Raw genomic sequence first — 22,873 nt, 5'->3', positions numbered from 1 at the left:
AAGACGTGGATTTTGTAATGTGGAAACCCACATTGTAGACATGGAATGAGCCCACAGATTTATTTCATATGGGATAACAGAGAGTCCTAAGATAATAATAACTCTCGGTTTTTAACTAATTGTGGTAGATTTGACCTGGTGGCATATGATGGGACAGCTAACTCATGGTATTGCTGAGTGGTTGAAAAACGTAATTCACAGGGAATAATTCTACACTTGCAGGATTATGTTTCTCGCTTAACTTCAATTACTTTTGGTTCTCATATGTATATGTATGTATATATGAGGAGTTTGGTGGGGGGATTTGTTTCTGTGTTTATTTTATATTTTTTGTTTGTGGGTTGGTTGGGGATTTTGGGGGGGTGGCAGTGATACAGGGTTTAAAATTGCCAGCTCGTGAATTACTGTTAAGATGCTTGTGGCAAAACTCTTCATATGAGGATTACTGAACTACTGAAACAAGCATCATTTTATTAAGACAAAGACATACATACCATGTGTTCTTTCCTTAAGCATGTAAGAAATACAATTAGGCAGTTTCTTCTCAAAAAGCTAACTTCAGTTTCTTGTCTTTGTTCAGTGCAGCATCTGCCATGTCTACAGAGGGGCAGAGAGTGGATGATAGTCCAAGCACTAGTGGAGGCAGCTCTGATGGAGATCAGCGTGAAGGTGTTCAGCAGGAACAAGAAAGGGAGCAAGTTCAACCCAAGAAAAAAGAGGGGAAAATATCAAGCAAAACAGCTGCTAAATTGTCAACTAGCGCTAAAAGGTACAGTGTTCTTCCTGGTTGTTTTTTTCCTTTCTCTTCTTTCAACTGGCCATCAGATCCATGTATTGACTCAGTATATTCATTTTCTGACTGTTTTCTTATAACACTACTGTATCAGTGTAATAGCCCTTTGAGACTGATCACAACAATAAGACCTGTATACTTTTTCCTTTCTTTGTCAGTTTGCCTCTTTCACATGGTTTTAATAGTTGCTTGCATGATAAAAGCTGACATTTTTTTATTGCTAATAAAACTCAGACAGTTTTGTAGCCTTATAAAATATATCTCTGTATATGTATGTATGACTGATGTTGCAACTTGTCAGTGTAACTTACAGTTAATTAGCCATAAACATTTCAGACAGTTCAGTAATTCGGCATGTTAGGACTACCGTAATACCTATTGCCATGAAGTACTGCCTTTTATTTTCCCTATTCAGGTCAGAAATACTCGAGTGAACAACAAATGTATGTTGGTTTCATTACTTTATACTGTGATCTGTCTTAATACCCATTTATTTTCCCTCCTCTTTCTGATTGAGATGAAAGGTTGGTTTGTAGAATAGCTATTTAAATTATTCTGTGCTATCATGTCCATCTCCAGATAACGATTGTCTTGCTCAGACCAGACAGAAGGAATTTACAGCTTAGTGTTGCTTTGCTAGTACATGTAGGGTTGTTAGTCTAGGCAAGTGGGATTACAGTGATTGAAGTTAAAAAGCACTCATAAAATAATCTGACAGGAGACCAATTCTGCAGATTGTCCTGATGCAGAATTCCCAGATCTCGTTTCTCTGCTAGTCCAAGGCTGTGTAAACTACAAGAGAAAACACGGGAGTTTTGTACCACTGTGGTGCTGTAGTAAAGGAGAAGCATGAAGCCCCTGCTGCCGTAATTTATAACAGATGCATGTAGTAGGAGTCTGTAAATAATAGTATATAAATGTGTGCATACATCATATCAGGATTCAAGCCTTTGTTTTCTGTTAATTTGTCCCTTTTAAATTTAACTGTCCCCCAATTAAATTATTTTCTGAACTAAAGTATCTTTTGGCTTTCCATTGAGGTATTGTCATGCTTTTCTTCTGCTAGAGATACCTTTTTTACAACTAGTTTTTCTTCATTTTTTAATTCCCTGGAGAAATACTTTCTGGACACCCATTCCTACTGTGACACTATTAGGAGATTACCTGGTTTTATCACTTACAGAATGGCCTGCAAAACTTGCCTGTGTTTCCTTTTATGACAAGAAGGGAAAGAAACCCCACCCATCTTTCACTACAAACCATGATGTTATTCATGTAGTTAATCCTCACAGCCGTTGTGGTTTCTGGTCTTCTCCTTTGTCTGCTTCCTGCCATTATTATTTTTTAAATATTAGGAATATTGGATTAGTCATGACTTTTAAGGTCATAAAAACAGTTTCCAGCATCTTTAGAAAGCAATCTGTGTATTCTGAACTTTGTATAATGCCTGTGTAATGATGCTACAATTCTGACAAGGGCCTGTGGACACTATCCTATTAAAAAATTAATAATGATATGTCAGAAATTGGGCTATTAATCTTAGCTTTGTATCTTCAAAGCTTAGAGCTTTTATCAACAAGCATTTTACAGCGATAAAATTACTTAAACCTTTTAAAGTTTAATCATATCTGCTTATGGTTCTGCTGAAACTAATTATGCCATCAGTTGCTGACATCAGTACATTTGCCAGTTAGACTCTAAAGCTAGTTTCACATGTGTAGTAATATTGATTATGCATTTTAAAATATACATCTGATTATACATTTTAAAAGCTGACATGACTTAAAATAGTTCTGTAGATATCTATACAGTATTTTTGAAGAGAAATATATTTTAGGAATGCTGGTTGTCGTAACAATTTCTGGAATGATGACAGAAACAGTTTTTATAGTAATGGGAGTTTTTATTAGTGTCATCATATTTGTTTTCCTTTTTTTTTGTTTTTGAATATTCAGTAGTTTGTCATTGTTTTAGAATTGGGATTGCACCTTCTCCAATCTGGCCAGGTTTTCATGTTACAGGTTTTGTGTCTGTGCTTTCATCAGTAGTGTCTCAAGATCAATCAGTAGTGTCTCAAGAAAGCTAAATCAGAAATTTAAGCAGAGGCTAGAAAGGAGAAGAGTAGCATAAAGGCAGGAAAAATGTCTTGAAGTCCTCAATATCTGGTAAGTATTCTAGAAATGGTCTCTATAAAACATCTTCACAGTAATATTGTTATTTTAGTTCATTAGGAATGAGAAATAGTACGGGATTAATAAGGGTTTACTTTGGTACCTTTATTATAGGGAGAGGAGTCAACTCTGCTAAAACCAGTAGAACGCTCGAACAGAGCGTAGCACAGTTGTGGCTTTGGTCAAGATTCCTTAATTTCTGTTAAAAGCATCAAACACCAGCAAGTACAGACTTGACTCTAACCTGAGTTTGGAAATCAGATTTTTTTCACTTGGAAAGCTTTTTCATGCATATGGAATTGTAGCTGCAATATTTTTGGGATTGCGTTATGATACCTACCATATAGGAAGGAAGGTTTGTGCATCTCTATTTGGAAAACCCCTGTTTTGCTTTTCATTTGTATGTTTATGTAGTCAGTTAGTTTTAAAGAATTTTCAGTAGCATGAGGTTTTATATAAATCAAGATTTAGCAGTGTGCTGATTTTTGCTTGTGTAATAGTAAACTGCTCCTGTGTCTTATATATGAATATACTGTTCGTGCAGCTTAACTGCTTTCCGAAGTGATCTGATTACAGAGGCTCTATGAAACCACTTAAATTTCTATTTGAGTAAGATTTTTGGTATTGAGAAACAGAGTTTCTTCTGGTAGCATTTCTGTGGATAGCATCAAGAAGGCAGAATGCCATCACATGCTGTCCTTCTCTGTTAATTCTTCAGGACTAGCTGCTGTACAGGTGTAGTAGCTTACAGCATATGTCGTGCAGTGTACCGGTCCTTCAATTTTCCTCACCCAGAGGGCATCACCTTAAATAGCAACCTTTCTTACCCAACATGTCAAGATTGAGAAACTCGCTGCATATCACAATTACAGTTCAGACATGGAATTGAATTGCTGTCCTTGAAAACAGCAGGCATCTTGTTACCTCTTAAGTAGCAAATCTTAGCATGACCTTTGGATTGAGAGAAGTGTAACCATTCTTGGCTGACATAGTAGCTCAACAAATAAATGTATTGTTTTGCTTGGCTCCTGAAATTGCTGGTTGAAAATCTTTAAACCTTTATGTCCAGTCCTGACATTTTTTAATAAATATCTGTGCCTCCAATGAATTGTGAACTGTACAACTTTAGTTGTAATCTTTTCATTATTCAAAGAAGTTGCAGCCTTAAGGAGGAGCAAATAAGTGATAAGTTGAATTGGTTTGAAATTCAACAAAACTGAGCATTTTTCCCTGCCCCCCCCCCACCTTTTTTTTCACATGAGTGGTTTATCACAGAATCTGGAAATTATATTTAGCATGTTGAATATGACAGCAAAATATGGAGTGCTTTTTCTTACAAGAAATATCTTTGTCATTTATCTGTCCTTTAGTAAGTAGGCGAGAATATTTCTTTTCTTCCAGTAGGAACCTAACCATCTTTAGATCTATTTCCTCCACAGTCACAATTTATTTAGTATTGAAATACATGCCAGTGACTGCATTTTTAAGTATTTTTAAGTAGTATATTCTTTGGTATAAGGTATTGATTAATCTAGCTTTTATGGGTAGAGAGACGTGTAGTTTAGAAAAGTGGATGTGGTAAAAATCATTGTCATGTAGTCCTTTATTTTATTTTTTTTCCTATTAATAATGTTAGGAATTTCTCTAACATGTTCTCATCTCTGTTAGCTTTAGAGAACTGTTTCATGAAGGAAACAACACTCAGTCCCTTTTGGCTTGGTACAGTAGTAAATATGTTGTCTGTGAGAATTAATAATATTTGAAATCCACAGTATACTTTCATGCTTCTGAATTTATGAGTAGATTAACCTTTGCACCATTACTGGAAGGCAACTGTGTTTGTTCTTTTCTATTAGTAAAATGGAGGGAATTTTTTTTTATATATGTGTATATATATTTGAGGAAGAAGAGTCAAATGACTTCTCTAAGACCAAAATATCACATCTGACATTACAAATTAAATGTCTTATGTGTGCAGCCCAGGGCTTTGATTACTAGCAAGGGCCTCACCCCCTGCCATCACCCCCATTGTCCAATATGTAGTAAACCATAATGTCATTAGTCTAAATATAAACTGGGTATATATAGTGATTTTAATTTAGAGGGTTTTTTCCTCTTTGACATAACTGTTGAGGCAGAAAATCCAAAGAAACAGATGCCAGAAAGGACCCTGAAAATAATGTTTTGCCAGAGGCCGCATATTCTCGCGGTGAATCCTCTGTGGTCAGCGAAGGAAATGAGGCACGTCCTCTGCTGTGGCAGATTCTGAGGGCAGCTCAGTGGGGATATGAGGCGAGTGCCAGAGCACGTGCAGACAAAGGGCCACTTGCACACTGGAGGTCTCCATCAGTTCAAGGCTCTCTGGGACGCTGTCCGATGATTTAATTGTAGCTTTGAATGCTGTGACATGTGAACAAGCTACGTGTCAGCTGTTCTACAGAAACTGTTTATGAATGAGCTCTCAGCATGAATGCAAGGTAAATTAAGGTTGCAACAAAAGAGGTGCAAGGTGTATAAATTAATTTTAGTTTGGGACACCATAGCGTAGTGGAATAAACATGGACAGCTTGCTGAGGAGCAACTGATGGACAGTATTGTCTTAACATGATTATCTTGTTTGTATAAAAATAATCATGAATTAAACATCTCTTTGTCTTAGATGTTTGCAAGAGCAATGATGTCGTTTGAACACAGACAGTGCCATCTGATCAATTTTTACGTTTTGAAGTAGGAAGCTGGTTTGTCCGTGTCTGCTCACTTACAATAGCTTGATAAAGGGCCATTTTAGTGCTCTTGGCATTAGAAGTTTTGGGTTGAACTAGAACAGATGGAGAAAATGAGAGACCGTCTTGTTTTCAGAATGTGAGGAACGTGGGTTAGGATTTAGAAGGAAGAATGTAAAGTTTTTGATCTAGGACTGAAGTTGTTAAGTTGTCAATCCATTCTTGATGTGCCTCATACTCACTGTAATGCCAAGAAATATTAACTGTTTTTACTACTATATGTAAAACAAAGGAATGATCTCTGACTCTATAATAAAGTGCAATGCCATCATTCTGTAACTTCAAAAAAGACTGAAAAAGCAAAACAGCTTATAAACCACAAAACTGAAGTTTCTGTGCAACCTAGGTTTTCTGCAGTTTGAATTTGTGATAGTATAAATTTCAAAATTATGGCAGAATTTTGTAATATACAGAAGAAGTTACAAGACCTCCCTTCTAAAAGTTGTGATTTGTTAGGATTGTTTAAATGGGCTAACTGTTCTAAAACAACATTTTTGTTGTGCTTAAACTTCACTAATTAAAAAATGGGATGACTTTCAGTGTTCTACAATGATTTTGAGCTGGATTAAGCAGACTTAAAAAAAATTCTTATTTTTATAAGAAAGTTATGATATTTATTGGAGGAATTTTGCATGCTGGCAGTACAAACATCTCAATAAGCAGAAAAAGGAAGTAAAGATCAAATTTCTCCCTCTCTACAGAAATAACTTTGTGTGTTTGTGTGTATGTAGGGTATATACACCCAGCTGTGGCAGAGATCAGGTATTCAAGGACTTGACTTGAAAGCATCAGCCTGGGAGTGTCCAGAAATCCTTAACAACAAAGTTGCTCTCCCTGGAGTTAAAACTCTGTCAGGATGCCTGTAATGTCTTTATGGGTGACCTGGGGGATATGGCAGAATGCACTCTGAAGTTTTCAGATGGCACCAAGTTGGGTGCATGCAAGTTGGTACGTTCAGGGGCATTTTATATTATATATGCCAATATACCTGAACGCTTATTTTGATAAGCCATTTGCCTTGCTTGTATTTATATGCATAGAAGTTAGAAGAAAATCTAAGCATCTGTAAGAGTATTTTTGTCTTTACAATGATCTCATCAGGTCTTAATAAATGATTATTGCCTCTGCCTACAAATCTTGCCCACGTATGTCCTAATTACTTCAGAATGTGAATGATAAAGGCTTGAGTTTCTGGTTCAGGGCAGTTTTTCTACTGCTGTTGGTTCATTTATAGCCATAAAACCAATTCATAGTGGCATAAGGGGAATTTTGATAGTGGCTGTGAGACTCCTTAACATATGAGATTGTGTTTGGATTATAACATTATATAAAGAATTAAACAGCTCATTTTTATATTATATATGCCAGTATACCTGAATGCTTATTTTGATAAGCCATTTTCTTTACCTGTATTTATATGCAAAATGACTAGCAGTCATTTTTAGCAAGATGTGTATAGGTCAGACCTGAACCTTTGGCTTGTGGCTTGAGCACCAGTTGGGAATTTGAGTGGTACTATTTCTTTTCTAGTGTAGGGAGTAATAAGAATAGCAATCTGTTCTGTGCATGAAATCTTGTGAAGGAAAAGGCAAGAATAAAATACTGAGGCTATGTTTAATTTTCTTTTCCTTCCTAAATGTTCATGTTTTTGTGTTGAAGTAGCCTATAAAAAAAAGCCTTGGACATAGTTTATAGGGAAGGTGGCATTCACAGTCCTGCTTATGGGATAATACTCTGGAAGTTTTTGGGAGCTGTAAATCCCTACAAGTATCTTTGGGACTCTGTATCCTATTCTGCAAGCTCACATTTCTTCAGAGGTGAAGATACTGGCACTCATGCAGATGCTGGTGTAAAGGAAAAGAGCCCCCATTGCCAGCTGTGGCAGAGATCAGGTATTCAAGGACTTGGCTGGGAAACATCAGCCTGGGAATGTCCAGAAATCCTTAACAACGAAGTTGCTCTCCCTGGAGGAAGAACTCTGGCAGGATGCCTGTAATGTCTTTATGGGTGACCTGGAGGATATGGCAGAGCGCACTGAGAAGTTTTCAGGTGACAAGCAGTTTGTACACACAGGGACGAGGCTGCGGCTCGGAGGGATCTGGCCAGGCTGCAGGAGAGGGTTGACAGAGAACTCATGAAATTCAACAAGGACAAATGAACACCGTGTACGTGAGGAGGACTTACCCCTTGCTCAGATATATGCTGGGGATTACCTCTGTTCAGAAGGACGCGGGGGCCTTGGCTGACAGCAGGCTCAGTGTGAGGCAGTGACAAAGGCTGGGCTGCCTCCCAGGAGGTATGAAAAAAAGCATAGTCCATAGACAGATGAAAGAGATTTATCTGCCTTTACTCAGCTCTCATTAGACTCTATCTGGGATAGCATTTACCCAGTTTTGTCCCATCAGTAAAAAGAAGGCAGGTATCAGAGAAAGTCCGGCCACAGGTCCCCAGGCTGACCAGGGAGCTGGAGCACTTCTCTTTGGGGGATCCCTAACCAACCCCTCAATATGTAGGAGGCTGTGAAGTCCTGGGTGGGCTTATTCTGGGCAGTTTTTCTTCGAGTCAGGGGGTTTTGTCCTGCCAGTACAATATGCATTGAGAAGCTAAATATTCTGGAGGGCAAGAGCTATAAGACATATAGTCTGAGCGGAAATAGAAAAAAGGAGGGTATATGAGATATTTAGTAATTAAGTGTGTAAGTGAGCAAAGGAGCTGAGAATCTTGACCTGTGGAAAAAGTGTGATTTTCTAGGTGGCTGCTCATGGCATTTGTTCCATATTGGAGGTTAATTTTTCAGAAAATAATTGGTTTTTTACTTCTACATATTCTTGCAGTTTCATGAAACATAGATCAGCTTTCAGTCAGAAATTCTAACAATTATATTTTGTTACTATTGATTGATGTAGAAATGTTCATAAAGTTGAAAGAAACAGATTTTTTAAAAAGTCCTGATAATACCTTTTTTTTCTCTTAAGAATTCAGAAAGAACTTGCAGAAATTACATTAGACCCTCCTCCGAACTGTAGGTAAGTTCACATGGATTTTATTAATTTGGAATATGGAAATGAAATGTATGGAGCTGTGGAAATTGCATAGGGGTAAATTTTAGCTATTCCTTTGTGGTGATTATTTAGTAACTTTGGAATAAGAGCTGATAGATAATACGTTGCCTACAGATAAGGAATTGATATGACATACGTTCTGGTAACCAAAGTAGTGGCATAAATGGATGAACTCTGTGATGCATTAATAGATACAGGACAAATGTCAAATCACCCTTCATTTCAGATACTAAATCAATGGTATTTTGTTTGAATCAGTAAAATTTAGTCCTGGTGGCAGTTGCTTGGTATATTTGATTCCTTTCTCCTGAAAGTTGTTAATACACAGTGAATATAATAGAGAGAAGAAAATGTTATAGACACAAAATGTTAGTACTTTTCTGACTGTTTGTGGCAATCAGTTGCAATATTTGATGGACACTTCCTGAATTAGGGTATAGCATCATATAGACTTTCTGGTAATGACTCTGTGCTTGTTTGGTTTGGTTTTTTTATTTTGTTGTGGTTTAGTTTGGTTTGGTTTAGTTTAGTTTGGTTTGCTTTGGTTGGGAGGGGTGGGTTGTGGTTTTTTTTTCAGGTATATTTACTTCTGGTGTGCATAAAATTGTCTTTGAAATGAGCGATGAGGTAGACCTTGAAACCCTTACTGTCTGGTGGCTGGGGCTGGATACAGTTGTTTTCAGATGGCTGTCTCAGGCTTCTTATCTGTCAGCTTGTGACATATGGTCAGTGTTGGAGCTGGGCCAAGGCTGCACATTGCTGTTTAAAGGAGTCCCTGCTACTGCACCTCTTGTGGTGAGAGGCTGGGCTCAGTGCAGAAGAACAGCTTCCATCCAGTCCTGCCAACCCATGTCCACTGATGTGGTTAGTAGGTTTCATTCTGTTAATGCACTAAAAAGAAAGATTGATAGAAATGACTGATTGCATGCAGCTTTTACAATGAATCCCAGTATGTTTCAGTATGGAATTAACTAAGCAACTGGTAGTAAAAATGACAGTCAGCTTTATTGTTTTGGTCTCTTGACAAAAGTATGTGTAAGAAAATACTCTAATAAGATTTGATGTGGTTGTGCTGGATCTCAAGATACAAGTCAAGTGGCTATGTACCAAAGCACTGCTTAGTGAAGTAGCCTGGCAATAATAGCATTCAAAGAGTGTTTCAGTCAATTAGGACGAACGGTTTTTTGCTGGATAAAACATTTTAATAGCTAAGCTGTTCTGTCATGCTTATGACTGTGTGTGAGTCTTCAATCACATCAAAGCTGTTTCATGTGGCAGATTTAACTTCGGTGTTGATGACTGATGCCTATTAGTGGATTGATTTGCTGAGATGGATATGAAACTTCAGTCTGTTGTAAAAGAATGCTTAAGTCTTTGAACTGAGAGTAAAAGGCTTACAGGTTTTTACAGCAGTGTCATTTTTTCTAGTTTCTGAAGCCTTCTCTTTATAACAAAGCAGTTGTTTCAGTATACAAGATACTATTATATTTGATTTTTTTTTTTTTTTTTTTGCTAGCAAGTGTAAAGTAAGCATTGGCTTTCTTAGTGGAAAGACCTTTGGTGACTTGCAATTTACAAAAGACAAGTGAGCTGGAGGTTTCCTGGGTTAGTTGAATTATTTACACTAATGATAAAATAGCAATAAAGTGCACTCCATGATGCTGTTTTGCAAAATCACAGAATTACAATTTCATGTGTCTGCTGCTTTAACACAGTTCTTAAGATGCAGAATTACTTCATGTTGTGATCTTGATAGATAACCATAACTTCACTATTAGCAAATATGTTTTTATAGTCAATATAGAATCACTTCATTTAGTTTTATGTTTTGTTGACATAGTCTAAACAGTGTTTTCATTTGAACTTCATCTATTTTCTATTATAGTTAAACATTACAAAATAAATACATCAGCCAGGCATGATTCTTGAAAATAATGAGGAAAGCTGAGTTATTGTACAGTGTATCTTACCCTAAAGTACTGATAAATCCTTTCTTGGTTTTAGTGAAATTTAAGTCATTGTTAAAAGACATGTTAGCTTTTTCTATTAAAAATCCCAACCATATTTCAAAAAGATAAGTTCATTCCAGATGTAGGTTACTTGAAATGGTTGTGATTCCATCTTGCCCTGCTGTGTGTACCCTTTCATGTGTAAAATAAATCATGACTGGGCAATAGGAATGTAATAGAAAACTAAATGTAATAGAAAGTGTGAAGAAAGTATTATTCAAGAATACAGCTGTCTTAAGTAGCTACTTAGGAAGTTCTGATAGGAAGGCTGTTGAGCTGAATTGGAACTTAGGTGGAGTATTACAAGATGATTTGCAAGACTTTTCATTAACTACAGCAGGCCAAAGCTTCAGATTTCTGCCATTCATGAAGAAAGCCCCAAACAGAGCAGTACCTGTAGCACAGCCTCAATTGCATGGTAGGCTACACAGTCGCTACAGGCTCCAAGGCAGCTGCAGCTTCCACTGCTGCAGCAGCTGTGATCTTAACATTTCCCCTGCCTCATCCCTGTGAAGAGAGTAGACTGTACAATCTCCATGTTTGTTGGGAAGGCAAAAAATGTCTTGCTCACAAATGTGCCTTGGACTTGGCAGATTATCACTGCTGGGACTCGCAGCTTCTTTCCAAAACTGTGGAAAGCTGTGGGTTTCAGAGTTCCTAAAAAATCTGTCACTTCGGCTTTAAAAGAAGATTTAATACTATAAGAAATTAGAGTTGCCTGTCTTCCTTTTCTGTAGTTTGTGTACTGGGCAATAGAGAGAGTCTTCTTGGCTCCACAAACTTCAGCTCCTTCCTCAGGACTGAGAATGTATAATGTTCTACGTGTAAAAAAACCAAGCTGAGGAGGGGGGCTGTGGGAGTTGAGCAGTGTAATCATTGCTATTTTTGGAGGAAGGCATGTCATAAAAAAGCCTGTTATACTTCACATTTAACAGAAAGAACTGGATGTTTTTCAGTATGTGTTGTCCCATCCCTCCCCCCATTTTACTTTTGTATTGAGCTGAATTTACTCTCAAGGAGGGTCCTGAATGCAAAGCAGGTACATTTATGTTTTAAATCTGCAGCATTGTGAAATTCTGGTTTATCAGGAAATGGTATACCAAAATTGTAGACATTTGCCACTCTTGTCTTGCTTTTCCTCTCATTGAAATATCAAAGCTTGATTGCTAGAAATGGCAAACATATTATGCTCCTGAGTAGTGCAGAATATAGCTTTTCTCACAGGTGATAAGATCCTCATATTTAAGTGTCATTTTCTTATATTGCCTTACTGAAAGAGGGGAACAGTTGGAAATACTTGTAGCTAAAATAATGCCTTTTCAAACTTCCACTTATTTTTGGCTGCATTGTGCATAAGACAAAAGATTTCATAGAATACAACTTATTGTATACTATTTCCCTTTTCACTGGCAAGAAGACACCATCTCTGTGTCGACTTATACCAATTGCTTATATGGGAAAATAATATTTAGAAAGTATTTAATGTATTTTTAGCTTCTTTCAATGTGAACTTAGCTGCTGGAAACAAAAAGAGCCAGCATGAAGTGAATAGCAGCTCTCTGTGGACACCACTTGGAGCAACCGCTCAAAATTTTCCTATTAAGTCACCAATATTACCTATCTTCCCTTTCATGTTTTCTTGTGGTGTTCCCTAGTGTACTTTTCAGCATTCTTCACTTTTCTGTGTATTTACTACGATTTCTATTATGTTTTTTACATTTCATTTCTTTTATCCTCTAGCAATATAGTTAATGCTTGAGGCTCAGAAATATGCTGTAAAGGACTGTGCAGCTTGGTGGGCAGAATGACTCTAAGCAATCAGCTTAAAAATCCTGTGTGTAGTCTTATCACTTCCATTTGTTTGGAATCATAATGTTAATTTCTTGCTTTTTATACTGTCTGCAAAACTGATAAGCAACCTGCATATGTGATTCTAGTATTTTGCTTTTGAAAACTAATCACGCTGATAATACTTAAAAGAGTTCTTGTTGGGACGACATTGAGAAGAGCCAAGTGAAACGGCAGAAATTTTCAGTTTGGCTTAGGGAGAGAGGTCAGTGTGCCTCATGGATATCTCTTGTGTTATTAATGATGCTATGGAGTCCAGCATTTCTGTTTAGTCCTGCTTAGACTCTGGTTTTGCTGAAATGTTGAGGCTGAGATCTTCACAACTCCATGAATTCCAACAATTTCAGTTATTGTTCTCGGGGCCACATTTAAGCTCCTACCTCCTTTGAAGGTAAAGAGATGGCACAAGTGTTGGGAGCAGAAAATAGAGAGCAGAAAGCACAGTATCAGGGAAAGACTGTGAGAGAGAGAAGATGGTCAGCCTTGCTTTGAAATGCAGAGGGAGGGAAGTGAAGGGACCTGGAGCAGCAGGTACAGCCAGTATCTACCCTGCAATTGTGCTCAGTGACTTTGATTGTTTGACTTGGGGAGGCATCAGTCTGTTGCCACAGGCGCACGGCTGTGATGCATGTGATGCTAATGTGTGAGCAGGATGAAAAACTGGAGTAAGAAATGCTTTCTCTGAACATTTTTCTTTGCAAACATTTCCAGCCTGAATTCAGGCTCTCTTCCCATTGTGTTACTCATGGAGTTTACTGTCTGCCTGAATAGACTTATTTTGATCTACTGCTAGTCACCTTCTTGAGAACATGTGACACAGAACATTGTATATGCCTTAGCCTGGTCTCTTTAGAATTTACAGCAAATAGCAAAACTTAGTCAAAAAGATAAGCGTGAAAGTGGTTTATACTAGGGTGCAGGTTTTAAATCCATGATGTATTAACATTCAAGGATAGGCATGGTTGAAAATTTTGAGTACTCACTGCAACTGCTTTGTTTTACTTTTGAATTCCTTTCTGCTTCAGAAGAAGCAAGAAACATATCCCAAAGGTATGCAAGTTTACAATCATACTGGGATTATATTTTATAATAGCAAGCATACTGTATTTTATCACTTGAATTAGATGGCTGGGGTTTATTTAACTGATGAGGTTTTTAGATTTTATTACCTTACTGCCTTGAAGTACCTTGGATGAAAAGCGTCAGGTTACTTTTTAATATGTAAACTTTTCATACATTTAGTTACTTTCTTTTAAGACAATGCAGAACGATAATTTGTGCTTTAAGCTCTGAAGCATATAACTATATTAAAACATTTCTTACAATATATCGGTTCATTTTCACTGTAAAAGTGACCTTTCAATGTCATATTGTTTACAGAGCATTTGTTTTTAAAAAATAACACAGATGTTTCTTTTCATGGGTCTTCCATGTGTCAAGATGCAGTGTACTTGGAAGGCCCTCTAAAATACAGCTGAGTTTTTTTAGTAATCTGATACCTTTGAAAATCTGTGTTGGATATGAAAAATTGTTAGAGAGCACTGCATTTTTTTTTAATTGAATAAACTGAGTTTTCAATATCTGCTTGATTGCATTATTGCTTGCGGTTGTGGCGTAATTTTAGAATTGGTTACGTGCAACTCTCAAAAGCTTCAGGATGTGTTGTGGCTATTGGTGGCTTGAAATATTAGCAGCTTTCATGAAGGCAGGAGAGGTAATAAAAAAAAGAAAGGCAGTAAAGGGAACCTGCCACTGGCTGCCTGCCAGGTCTGGCAACTTCACTCAGTGATGACGATGTAAGGAACTGTCTGACAACACCCATTAATACCTCCCAGCTTAACATTACCTCCACATGATTTCTGCCAGTTCTCCCAGGTTTTGAATGATGACAACTTCTCTCCCAGGAGAAGAAAAGAGAATGTAGTGTTAGAGAAGAACAAGGGTACTTCAGCAAGCACCGTGTGAGCGCAGGTTTGGAAGGTCAGGGAGATGCCAGAGCGCATCCTATGGCGCAGCTGAAGCAGGGAAATGAGATCGGGGCATAAGGAGGGATCATGAAGATCACACGTTCCTTGAAGCAGCAAAGGGCAGAAGAATGCTCAAAAAGCAGTCTGTGATGGACATGGGAGGGTTCCTTGATATTTGCAATGTGCTTAGTGTAGAAGATAACTAAATCTCTGGTTTGAATTGTAAGTTGGGGAAGGTGGTGTGAAGAACTGTAACAAGAGTAAAACGAAACACTTTGATGCTTTTAACGTGGGGAATTCTGAACTGAGAAATTCTTTTCCAGCAGTTTCATATTGACTTGCAGCTGGTCTTTGTAAGTCGGTCTCCTACAGTGTACAAGAGCAGTTCCCAATGCTTTCAGCTCCAGAATTTTTCAGACCACCTTTCATTGACATTTCTTCTGCCTTCTCCTAAATAGCTAAACAAAGGTGTTGGTTTAGGGTGGGAGATATGTTTTGTTTTGTTTCTCCTGTGAGCCAGAATTTGATTTATATTGTAAAACCAATATTTTATATGCATGTTTTTGTAATCTCCTCAATGAAGCCCTCATAAAACACATGCACACACACACACACACAAAACCCTTTCCCCCAACCCCTAAAATAAGTGCATTAAATAAATAATCATTGCTTGCCAGCACGGGAAGCAAAACTACCTTGACTGAGACTTTACATCATTGCTAGGAGACTTTGCAAAGAAATACCTGAATGTGTAGATTTTATATATAGTTTGCTATTTTTGTGGGGTTTTTCCTTCTTCCCCCCCCCCCAAATGTAGACTAATTTCTAGTATGAGAAGTGTGTAAGGGTCAATTTCTTTACAGAAATTAGGTAGAGAAGAATTATTTGAAAGTGTGACTGTAGTAGGTACTATTGCACTGAACAAGCAGACACTGCCATTTCATGATAATCATGTAAAAAACATGCTTTTATTAGCAGCTCATTACCCTTTAGTAATTTGCTCATTATTGAATAAATGAGGGAAATGGAAGATATTTTGTCTGTTGTTTGGGACTGACAGTATAATGAAGTATTTGTTTTCTTCAATAAATGGCACAATCTCATAACTGCCTAACACTGTTGTCTTCAGTAAGCCACATTTGAGCAGAATTTGAATACTGCTCTTCCCTGTAATACTTAAATGCCCTCCCTTTGGAAATCTTTGTAAAAAAATAAAAAAAAACCCAGTCTTTCTCAGTTCCAATACCACAATTGTATGCCTTTTTAACAGCTATTAACTTTTAGTGCATTTGACTTTTTTTGGGGGGGGGTGGGGGGGCTTATTGTTTGTCTGCTTGTTTGTTTTGGCTTTTTGATGTTGCTGGTTTTGTTTTGGGCTTTTTTTCTTGCATAGTCATGACAGTCTAAGGCAATGCTGTAATTTTTCTTTTGCTCTTGGTATATATGGAATGTGTGCAGATTAACAATAGATTTAGTTTAATGAAACTGTTTTCTAAAATCTGGCAGAAAAGATGGAGTTTAGGACTAAAAGGTTGTGAACTAGTAACAGAGCATGCTTTACAATACTTTGGAAGCAAACTATGAAATTGATCTGGATGCTGTTTTCTTGGTGAGCAATAAAACTTATTTATGCTGTACTTACACATTTGCAGCTTTGTTACAAGCATTTTGGGGTATCTAATTTGCTGCAGCTTTGAATCATATCATAAACATGCCAAATGTTACTAATTACAATTAAGATATCTACTTGAAATAATCTTTGTTTTCATTTTCTCTGACAATTTTTTTTTCACTTATTTACATGCCTTTAATTTTTCATTTTTACAGTTCTTGCAGCACTTTAATTTATTTTTGTTTCAAGGCTGTGGAATTGGATTAAACAGGGTTTTTAAATACTTCCATGTTGCTTGGAAAGAAGCCAGTTACTGTGTATTGGCTTAATAGAAACCATGCTTAGCAGTGCCTCACATATGGCAGCTCGTGTTTGTGTGGTAAGGCATTATGTATTTTAAATATTACCTTTTATGCGATAGTCAAATTTATGCCAGAATCTGAAGTTTCCTCTGATTAATGTTAACATTCTGTTTTTTTAAGGAGAAATATGTAGTCAAATACATAATTTACTGTCTGCTTGGCACAAAAGCCATATTTATGTGGCCTTTATTAACTTGAGATACATACTGTGCTTAGAGAGGGCTATAGGTGAGTGATAATATGCTTTCATGACACTTGTAGCCTTTTAGTGTTGTAAATATTGTGGAGGCCAAAATGATGATTCTGTAAGTAATACTGAAATACAAGGGGTTTTGTTCAATTTAGTAGATTGAGTTATATTTGAAGAATAAGCTGTATACAGTTACAGCAATTACTCTTGGACTAACGACACAGATGACAACTTAAATCTCAAAATTCTAAAGGTTTTTTCTGGTTTGTGTGTTATTGTTGTATGGAGGTTTTTTAAAATTATTTATATCTTACTGTAACTTTTATGGAATTTGGAGCTTAGTGTAGCCTCTAAGAATTTTAAAACTTTTAAAGACATTTATTCTGGATTATCTTGCTGTAGGCAGTCTTTTTATATAAAATTCAGTAGTGACTTCATATTAATTTTTTTTTTATCAGAAAATAATGTTGTTATGCAGTGGAGAAACAGTGAATAATTCCATTCTTTCAAAATGATTGCCTCATTTTTAGTACACATTTGTTTTTGGGGGAGGAGGGCTTTTTATTTCTGCCAGATTAGCTGATGTTTGATTTAACTTTAGTTTGAGAGGTATTGACAGTAAACACCGCTGAATATTCACATCATAAATCTAATAGAGATTTTTATCCTTTTTATTATAACTTTAAAATTGTCAAAGGAGATTTTATTCTTTCTATGACAGCAGGGCATTTTCTTCTGCATATATTATAATTCTATGGGTAATGTAAAAAACCTATGGCAACAAAGTGGATTTTACATTTTAAGATATTTTAATTCTAAAGTGGCTTTTATTTTCAGGTGTATTATTACACTAGTTTATGATTAGTCTGTTCACACATAAGAAGGCAGTATTTAGGATTCTATACTTCCGAGTTAAATAGATACATATTTGTTAAAGATAATTAAAGTAGGCTTGGGATAGCTATATGGTGTCAACTGTATGGTCATTTTATCATAGATGGGATCCAGAGAATTATAAAATTCTGTAGAATCTCATTATTTGCTATCTTAGGTAGCCTAAATGGGATAAATATATGTATTGCCTACAAAATTAGGCATGTTATAACCCTTCCAGAGAAGATGGATGGAATGTAACACATTTAATTTTCAGAGAAGTTTAGGACTGAAAAATTAGATGTCTGCCTAGTATGCAATTTCAGATTTGTTGATACAAATAATTGATTGCTAAGCCCATAGCTGTGGCATTTAGGGTTGCAAACCAGGGATTTAAAAAAACCTTCTGAATTTGGGGGCTCGGAGCCAGGGTGGATTCGTAGGAATACTGGTTTCAGAATCACTACAGCAAATGCAGTGCCAGGTTTTGCAGCAGCATGAAGTAACCGTGGATGGGATTCATTAAGCGTTCTAGGTTAAAATGTTGGCCGGAGTTAGCTGGGCTTGAGCGTTCCACAGCAATTTTGAAAAAGACTCCAGTGTGAAAGTGGACCTTCCCATTATTTCATTATGTTTTCATTATGTTGGATAGCTTGAAAAGCAGGGCATTCATAACAACCTTTCTCGGAAGTGTCTGGCTTTTGATTACAGGAGAAAAGTTAACCTTGCCCCATGTTACATTGGCATATGTTCCTTTCTCTGCAGCGGGCATCATGGCACACACTTGGGTTTGCTCATTCAAAATACTTCATGGGAGGGCACTTCTTGGCACTGCACCTCTCCAAAAACTCATATTGCTGGCTGGGTCAGAAACACAGCCGTGGCTTCTTGTATCTCCTGCATACAATCTGCCACACCGCCTGCCAAAAACAATCCCTGCAGTCACTTTGTGCCTCAGGTACAAAGAGCAGGTTCTCTGTCTCCCTGTCCTGAGATCTGCTGTCGTTTGGCTCAGAGAAAATACTTGGCTCTAGTGGGGGGTAAAAACCCAACACCCAAGGTGTCCTTCCTTGTATTTGGCTGTTTGTTTATTTGTGTTCTGTTACACATAAAATAAGACCTGTCAGTCTATAAAACTATTTCTAAAAGAGGACTGGCTTCACTGCCATGTCTTATTCACAGCAGTGTCCTGTTGGTAGCAGCAAGAACAGTAAAACACTTTGACACACAGTGTGCACATTACAAAAATGAAGTGTCATATCAAAAATGGCTGTAAACATTTTCACAGTCACTTGTCATTACATGTTTGAAGGTGGGAAATTTTTAGAGAAGACGGCTCAATTTTCTTCCTTCCCTGCGTGTCCAGGCTGCCTAGAAGGGAGGACTTACTTATGTAATACGGGATTTCAATGGGCTGTTGTGGACACAACTACTACACTTCTGGTTGTCCAAGTACATTTCTCAGCAATCTGTCAACACAGTGATTAAGTATCAATGCAAGAGAGCTATTTTGAATTTTGATCCAGCATTAAACAAGTTAATTTTCAGGGTTTTTTTGTTGCTAGTTTTTTTTTTGTTGTTTCTTTGTAAGCAGTACATTTCGAAGTATAAGGTGATCACAAGAGTCATTGCTATGGAATACTGTCTAGCCAATAGGCATCACACAATCAACTTGAAAATCTCATTTGTGTCTGGAATTACTGTAGTGTAAATCAGATTTAAATTCATGATTCAAGTGTAATGGCCTTCTGCATCACAAACCTCCCTAAGTGATATTTAATTGATAATATATATGAACCATGAGTCTTTTGGCATACATATGGGGCTTGCATTTTCAGGTAGCTACAAATGCAGCCTCAAAAGCCCACAATGTGGTGGCTGTAGGATGACGCATTCTGAAGATGTTCTACAACAACCTGCTTGCTCCTTACTGAATGCAAATAGCTGAGGGATGACAGCTATCTCAGTTTCAGTAGAATCTTTATGATTTATATGATAATGATAATTTCATTCTGCTGCCAGTACAGAGCACTTTGCAGACTGATATCAAGGTTAATTGTCACTTTGAGAAGAAGTGAAGCACAGTCTGCCAACCTGATGCTGTGCTCAGCTGAGAAAGATAATTGTTATTCAAGTAGTATTTAAATGAGCCCAAATGCTGATAAATACACAACCAAAATACTTTAATTTTTTTTTCCTCTCATGTTTATTCACCGTGCTAAAGAATGAGGTCATTGCTGTATATAAATACCACTAATGGACCTTGTAGTGAAAACATGCTGAGTATTTACTTACCACCAGTGGGTTCCTCCTCCCCCCACGTGTGGGCTGAAGGGAAATACTTCAAAGTTGAGTTCCTCTTGTCAACACATCCTAATTCTTTTGTGTTGCTGGTTGCTTGTAGCAGTTGTACTGTTACCTTACACATGACTGCTTATGCACTGTGACCTGCCCTTATGGGCACACCTGAGGGGTTTGCAATCCGTACCAGGATTTGCCAGTTCTTAGGGTTATTCTGTGCTCCACATATCTCATGGTGGTTTTAAAGATAAGTTTAATTTTTTTTCCCCTCTGCACTTGGGGAATTGCCAGCAGCTCAGTACCCAGAGAAACGGTGCAGAAACATGCAAATATTGATGTTTGTTGGAAGGTTGGAGTTTTTTGTATTCTTAATAGCTTCGTGGCTTTTTAAGGAAGGAAGCTGGATGTATGCAGCAATGCAGTTCTATGTCCCAGAAAGCAATGGGGCTGTCCCAAAAACTGGGACTGACTTTATTCAATTTACATAACCCCTTTTATCCTAGGGTCTTCCAGATTGAGATTTTATTGTGGATTTCAAAAGATTTCAATTGAATAGAATACATGCACTTCATTCCACCTGCTACCCCTCGAGAGGATTTGTTTTTTCCTCCTGTGTTGTTTGAAAATTATTGGTTGCAGGTGTTTCTTAGCCTTGAGAACTTTTTGGACACAGCAGTAAATATCTTTATACTTGCATTGCTGTTCTTTTCTGCACTGTCATATTGAGTTTTTCCTAATTCACATGAAAACTTCTGATCTATGTTTATCAATTTGTTGATAATATTCTAGTGAAGTAGGTGGGTTGTGTTTGTTTGGGGCTTTTAAAATTATTTAGGATGTTAATTTGATGCAATTTCTGGACTAAATTAATAACTGATGTAACTCTACTAGAGACAGACTATATTATAAATATGCCAAGAATTTGCACAAAGCTCAGTAAAATGATAGAATTGTCACTTTCAAAACATTAAGAAGTAAATATATACTTGCCTTAGCAGTTTATGTCAACGGAATGATTTTTTCCATGACAATTCATAAATTCATGGCTAAGGTGTTTGCTTACTATTACTTTGTAGGAGGACAGTTTAGTACTTAACTGGCAAGAGACCACTTGTTTGTTAATTCTGTTATTTCATATGCATTATAGTCCTGTGGCTAAGAAACGTAAGTGCTTAAATGGCTTGTTTTCAGTCCCAAATACTTCAATACGTTCCTGTAACATTTTTAGAGTCTGTGTGGCTTAGTAGCTTTCCACATGACTAATGCAGATTTTAACAAGCAAAATGGAAAAGGGCCAACTCATAATTGTTAGTGCAGTGGCATAATCAGCCATACATGGTTTGTTTATTATAGCTCAGCAATAGAAGAATGTTTCAAAGAGAAAACACGCGGACATGATTATTAAGTAGCACAGTGATGTGAGACTGTCCAACTACAGAAGCTGTCTAGCTGGGTTATTAATTTACTTCAGGGTATGCTTTCATTTTTCTTATCATAAAGGGCACTGGTAATGTCAGATTTTAGTAGCCATTTACACTGAGTTACTAAGAAAAATACACATGAAAGGGTTTTTTTTCTGGGCTGAATGGATGTGTTGTAGAAGTGTGGTGAATACTACGTGTTGTACAAACTACCAAACTGATTAGAGCTTGCTTAATGCAAAAATGAAAAGAGGAAAAAATATCTGTCAGAAAGACAATTGTTTTTGAACAATAAATGTTTAATCAGATGGTTATCAAAGATATAGGTAAGTAACTTCAGCATTTATATTGTAGCAGTTACAAAGGCTACAAAATAGGCATTCTTTCTGGCTGTGTATCGATTGACAGAAAATGGAATTGGAAATAGCAGTGCAGTGTGATAAGTAATGGGGAGAAGACTCAATTGCATAATGGTTGCTGTTACTGCTTTTCAGTCTTACTTTCCTGAATTTGTTTGAAGCAAGTTTAGAAACAAAAAATAAAGCTGAAAAGAAACAAAAAATGCTTTTCTATTGAATAGAAAAAGGAAAATTTGCTGCTTATATGTGGCGAGACAGTGTATTAGCATCTGTTTTTCAAAAGTAAGTGCCATTCAGTCCTAAAATTTCCACTGAGTTTAACAGATTAATTTTGCCCACCATTTCACTCAACCTTTAGCAGAACAGTTGGCTTGCAAGACTTATGCTCTTCCAGCTTCTGCTACGTGTTCTTTCATACCCTTGACACAGCAACTTGAATCATCAACTTTTTCTAAATATGCAGGCTACAGAAGCTGATAAATTAGTCAAATTTGTTTTAAACTGATTTGAATTAAAATGTGTCCAGGTTTCTTTTTTTATTCTTTAGTTTCTGTCTTATTTAGGGTTGTATTAAGTCTATTGTTTTTTAAACTGAATCAGTGTAAACCTTGTTTCTAAATGTTCTTTCAACTTTTTGAGCATTTCAGCTAAAAGTAGCCTTAAATTATGTGTTTTTCTTGAACAATGAAAGTTTATACATAGGCAAGCCTTCAGATAAATGTCCATTTTTCTTCTTGATTCCTTATTTCTTCCCAAAGGAAAAAAAAAACCCAGAAGGTCCAAAAACTAAGTAGTATGTTGGGGAAATATCAACTAATTGTAGCTAACTTCTCCACCTCTTCAGATTTTATTGGTTTCATTGATTTTATTAGACAGGAAACTTACTTTAACCCAAAAGATAAAGATATCTTGGAGGCAAGATAAGTGTATGTTGTACAACATTTTTGATGGCATCTGCTGTACAGCTTCTGTAAGATGAAATTCTGTAGAGAAGAGAAAATTCACAGACATCTTATGCAAGTGAAGTATAAATACTACCAAGAAGGTGTAAAGAAGGTGAAGCCAGGCTCTTTTCAGGTGTGCCCAGTGACAGGGCAAGAAGCAACAAGCACTAAGTGAAAC

The 22,873-nt window shown here is 36.9% G+C and overlaps 1 protein-coding gene across 5 annotated transcripts in view; it reads left to right on the top strand.

The window, feature by feature from the left end:
* LOC102107587 (ubiquitin-conjugating enzyme E2 E2) overlaps positions 1–22,873 on the top strand; it is a 202,395-nt gene that overhangs the window by 5,039 nt on the left and 174,483 nt on the right. For 2 of the 5 annotated variants that reach the window (XM_088055437.1, XM_005518942.3), the window contains exons 2-3: positions 581–769; positions 8,723–8,773. In XM_088055437.1, the coding sequence (XP_087911563.1) occupies positions 594–769; positions 8,723–8,773 (227 nt within the window). In that variant the 5' untranslated portion in view covers positions 581–593. The remainder of the gene's footprint in view (positions 1–580; positions 770–8,722; positions 8,774–22,873) is intronic. The other 3 variants (XM_088055420.1, XM_014248552.2, XM_088055428.1) reach the window with 2 other exon arrangements.

This window comes from Pseudopodoces humilis, chromosome 1 (genome assembly GCF_049639895.1).
Source record: "Pseudopodoces humilis isolate 2021_Gansu_Grassland_sample_001 chromosome 1, ASM4963989v1, whole genome shotgun sequence".
NCBI lineage: Eukaryota > Metazoa > Chordata > Aves > Passeriformes > Paridae > Pseudopodoces > Pseudopodoces humilis.
The sequence above is the reverse complement of the archived record's forward strand: the minus strand, read 5'-3'. Positions and strand labels throughout refer to the sequence as shown.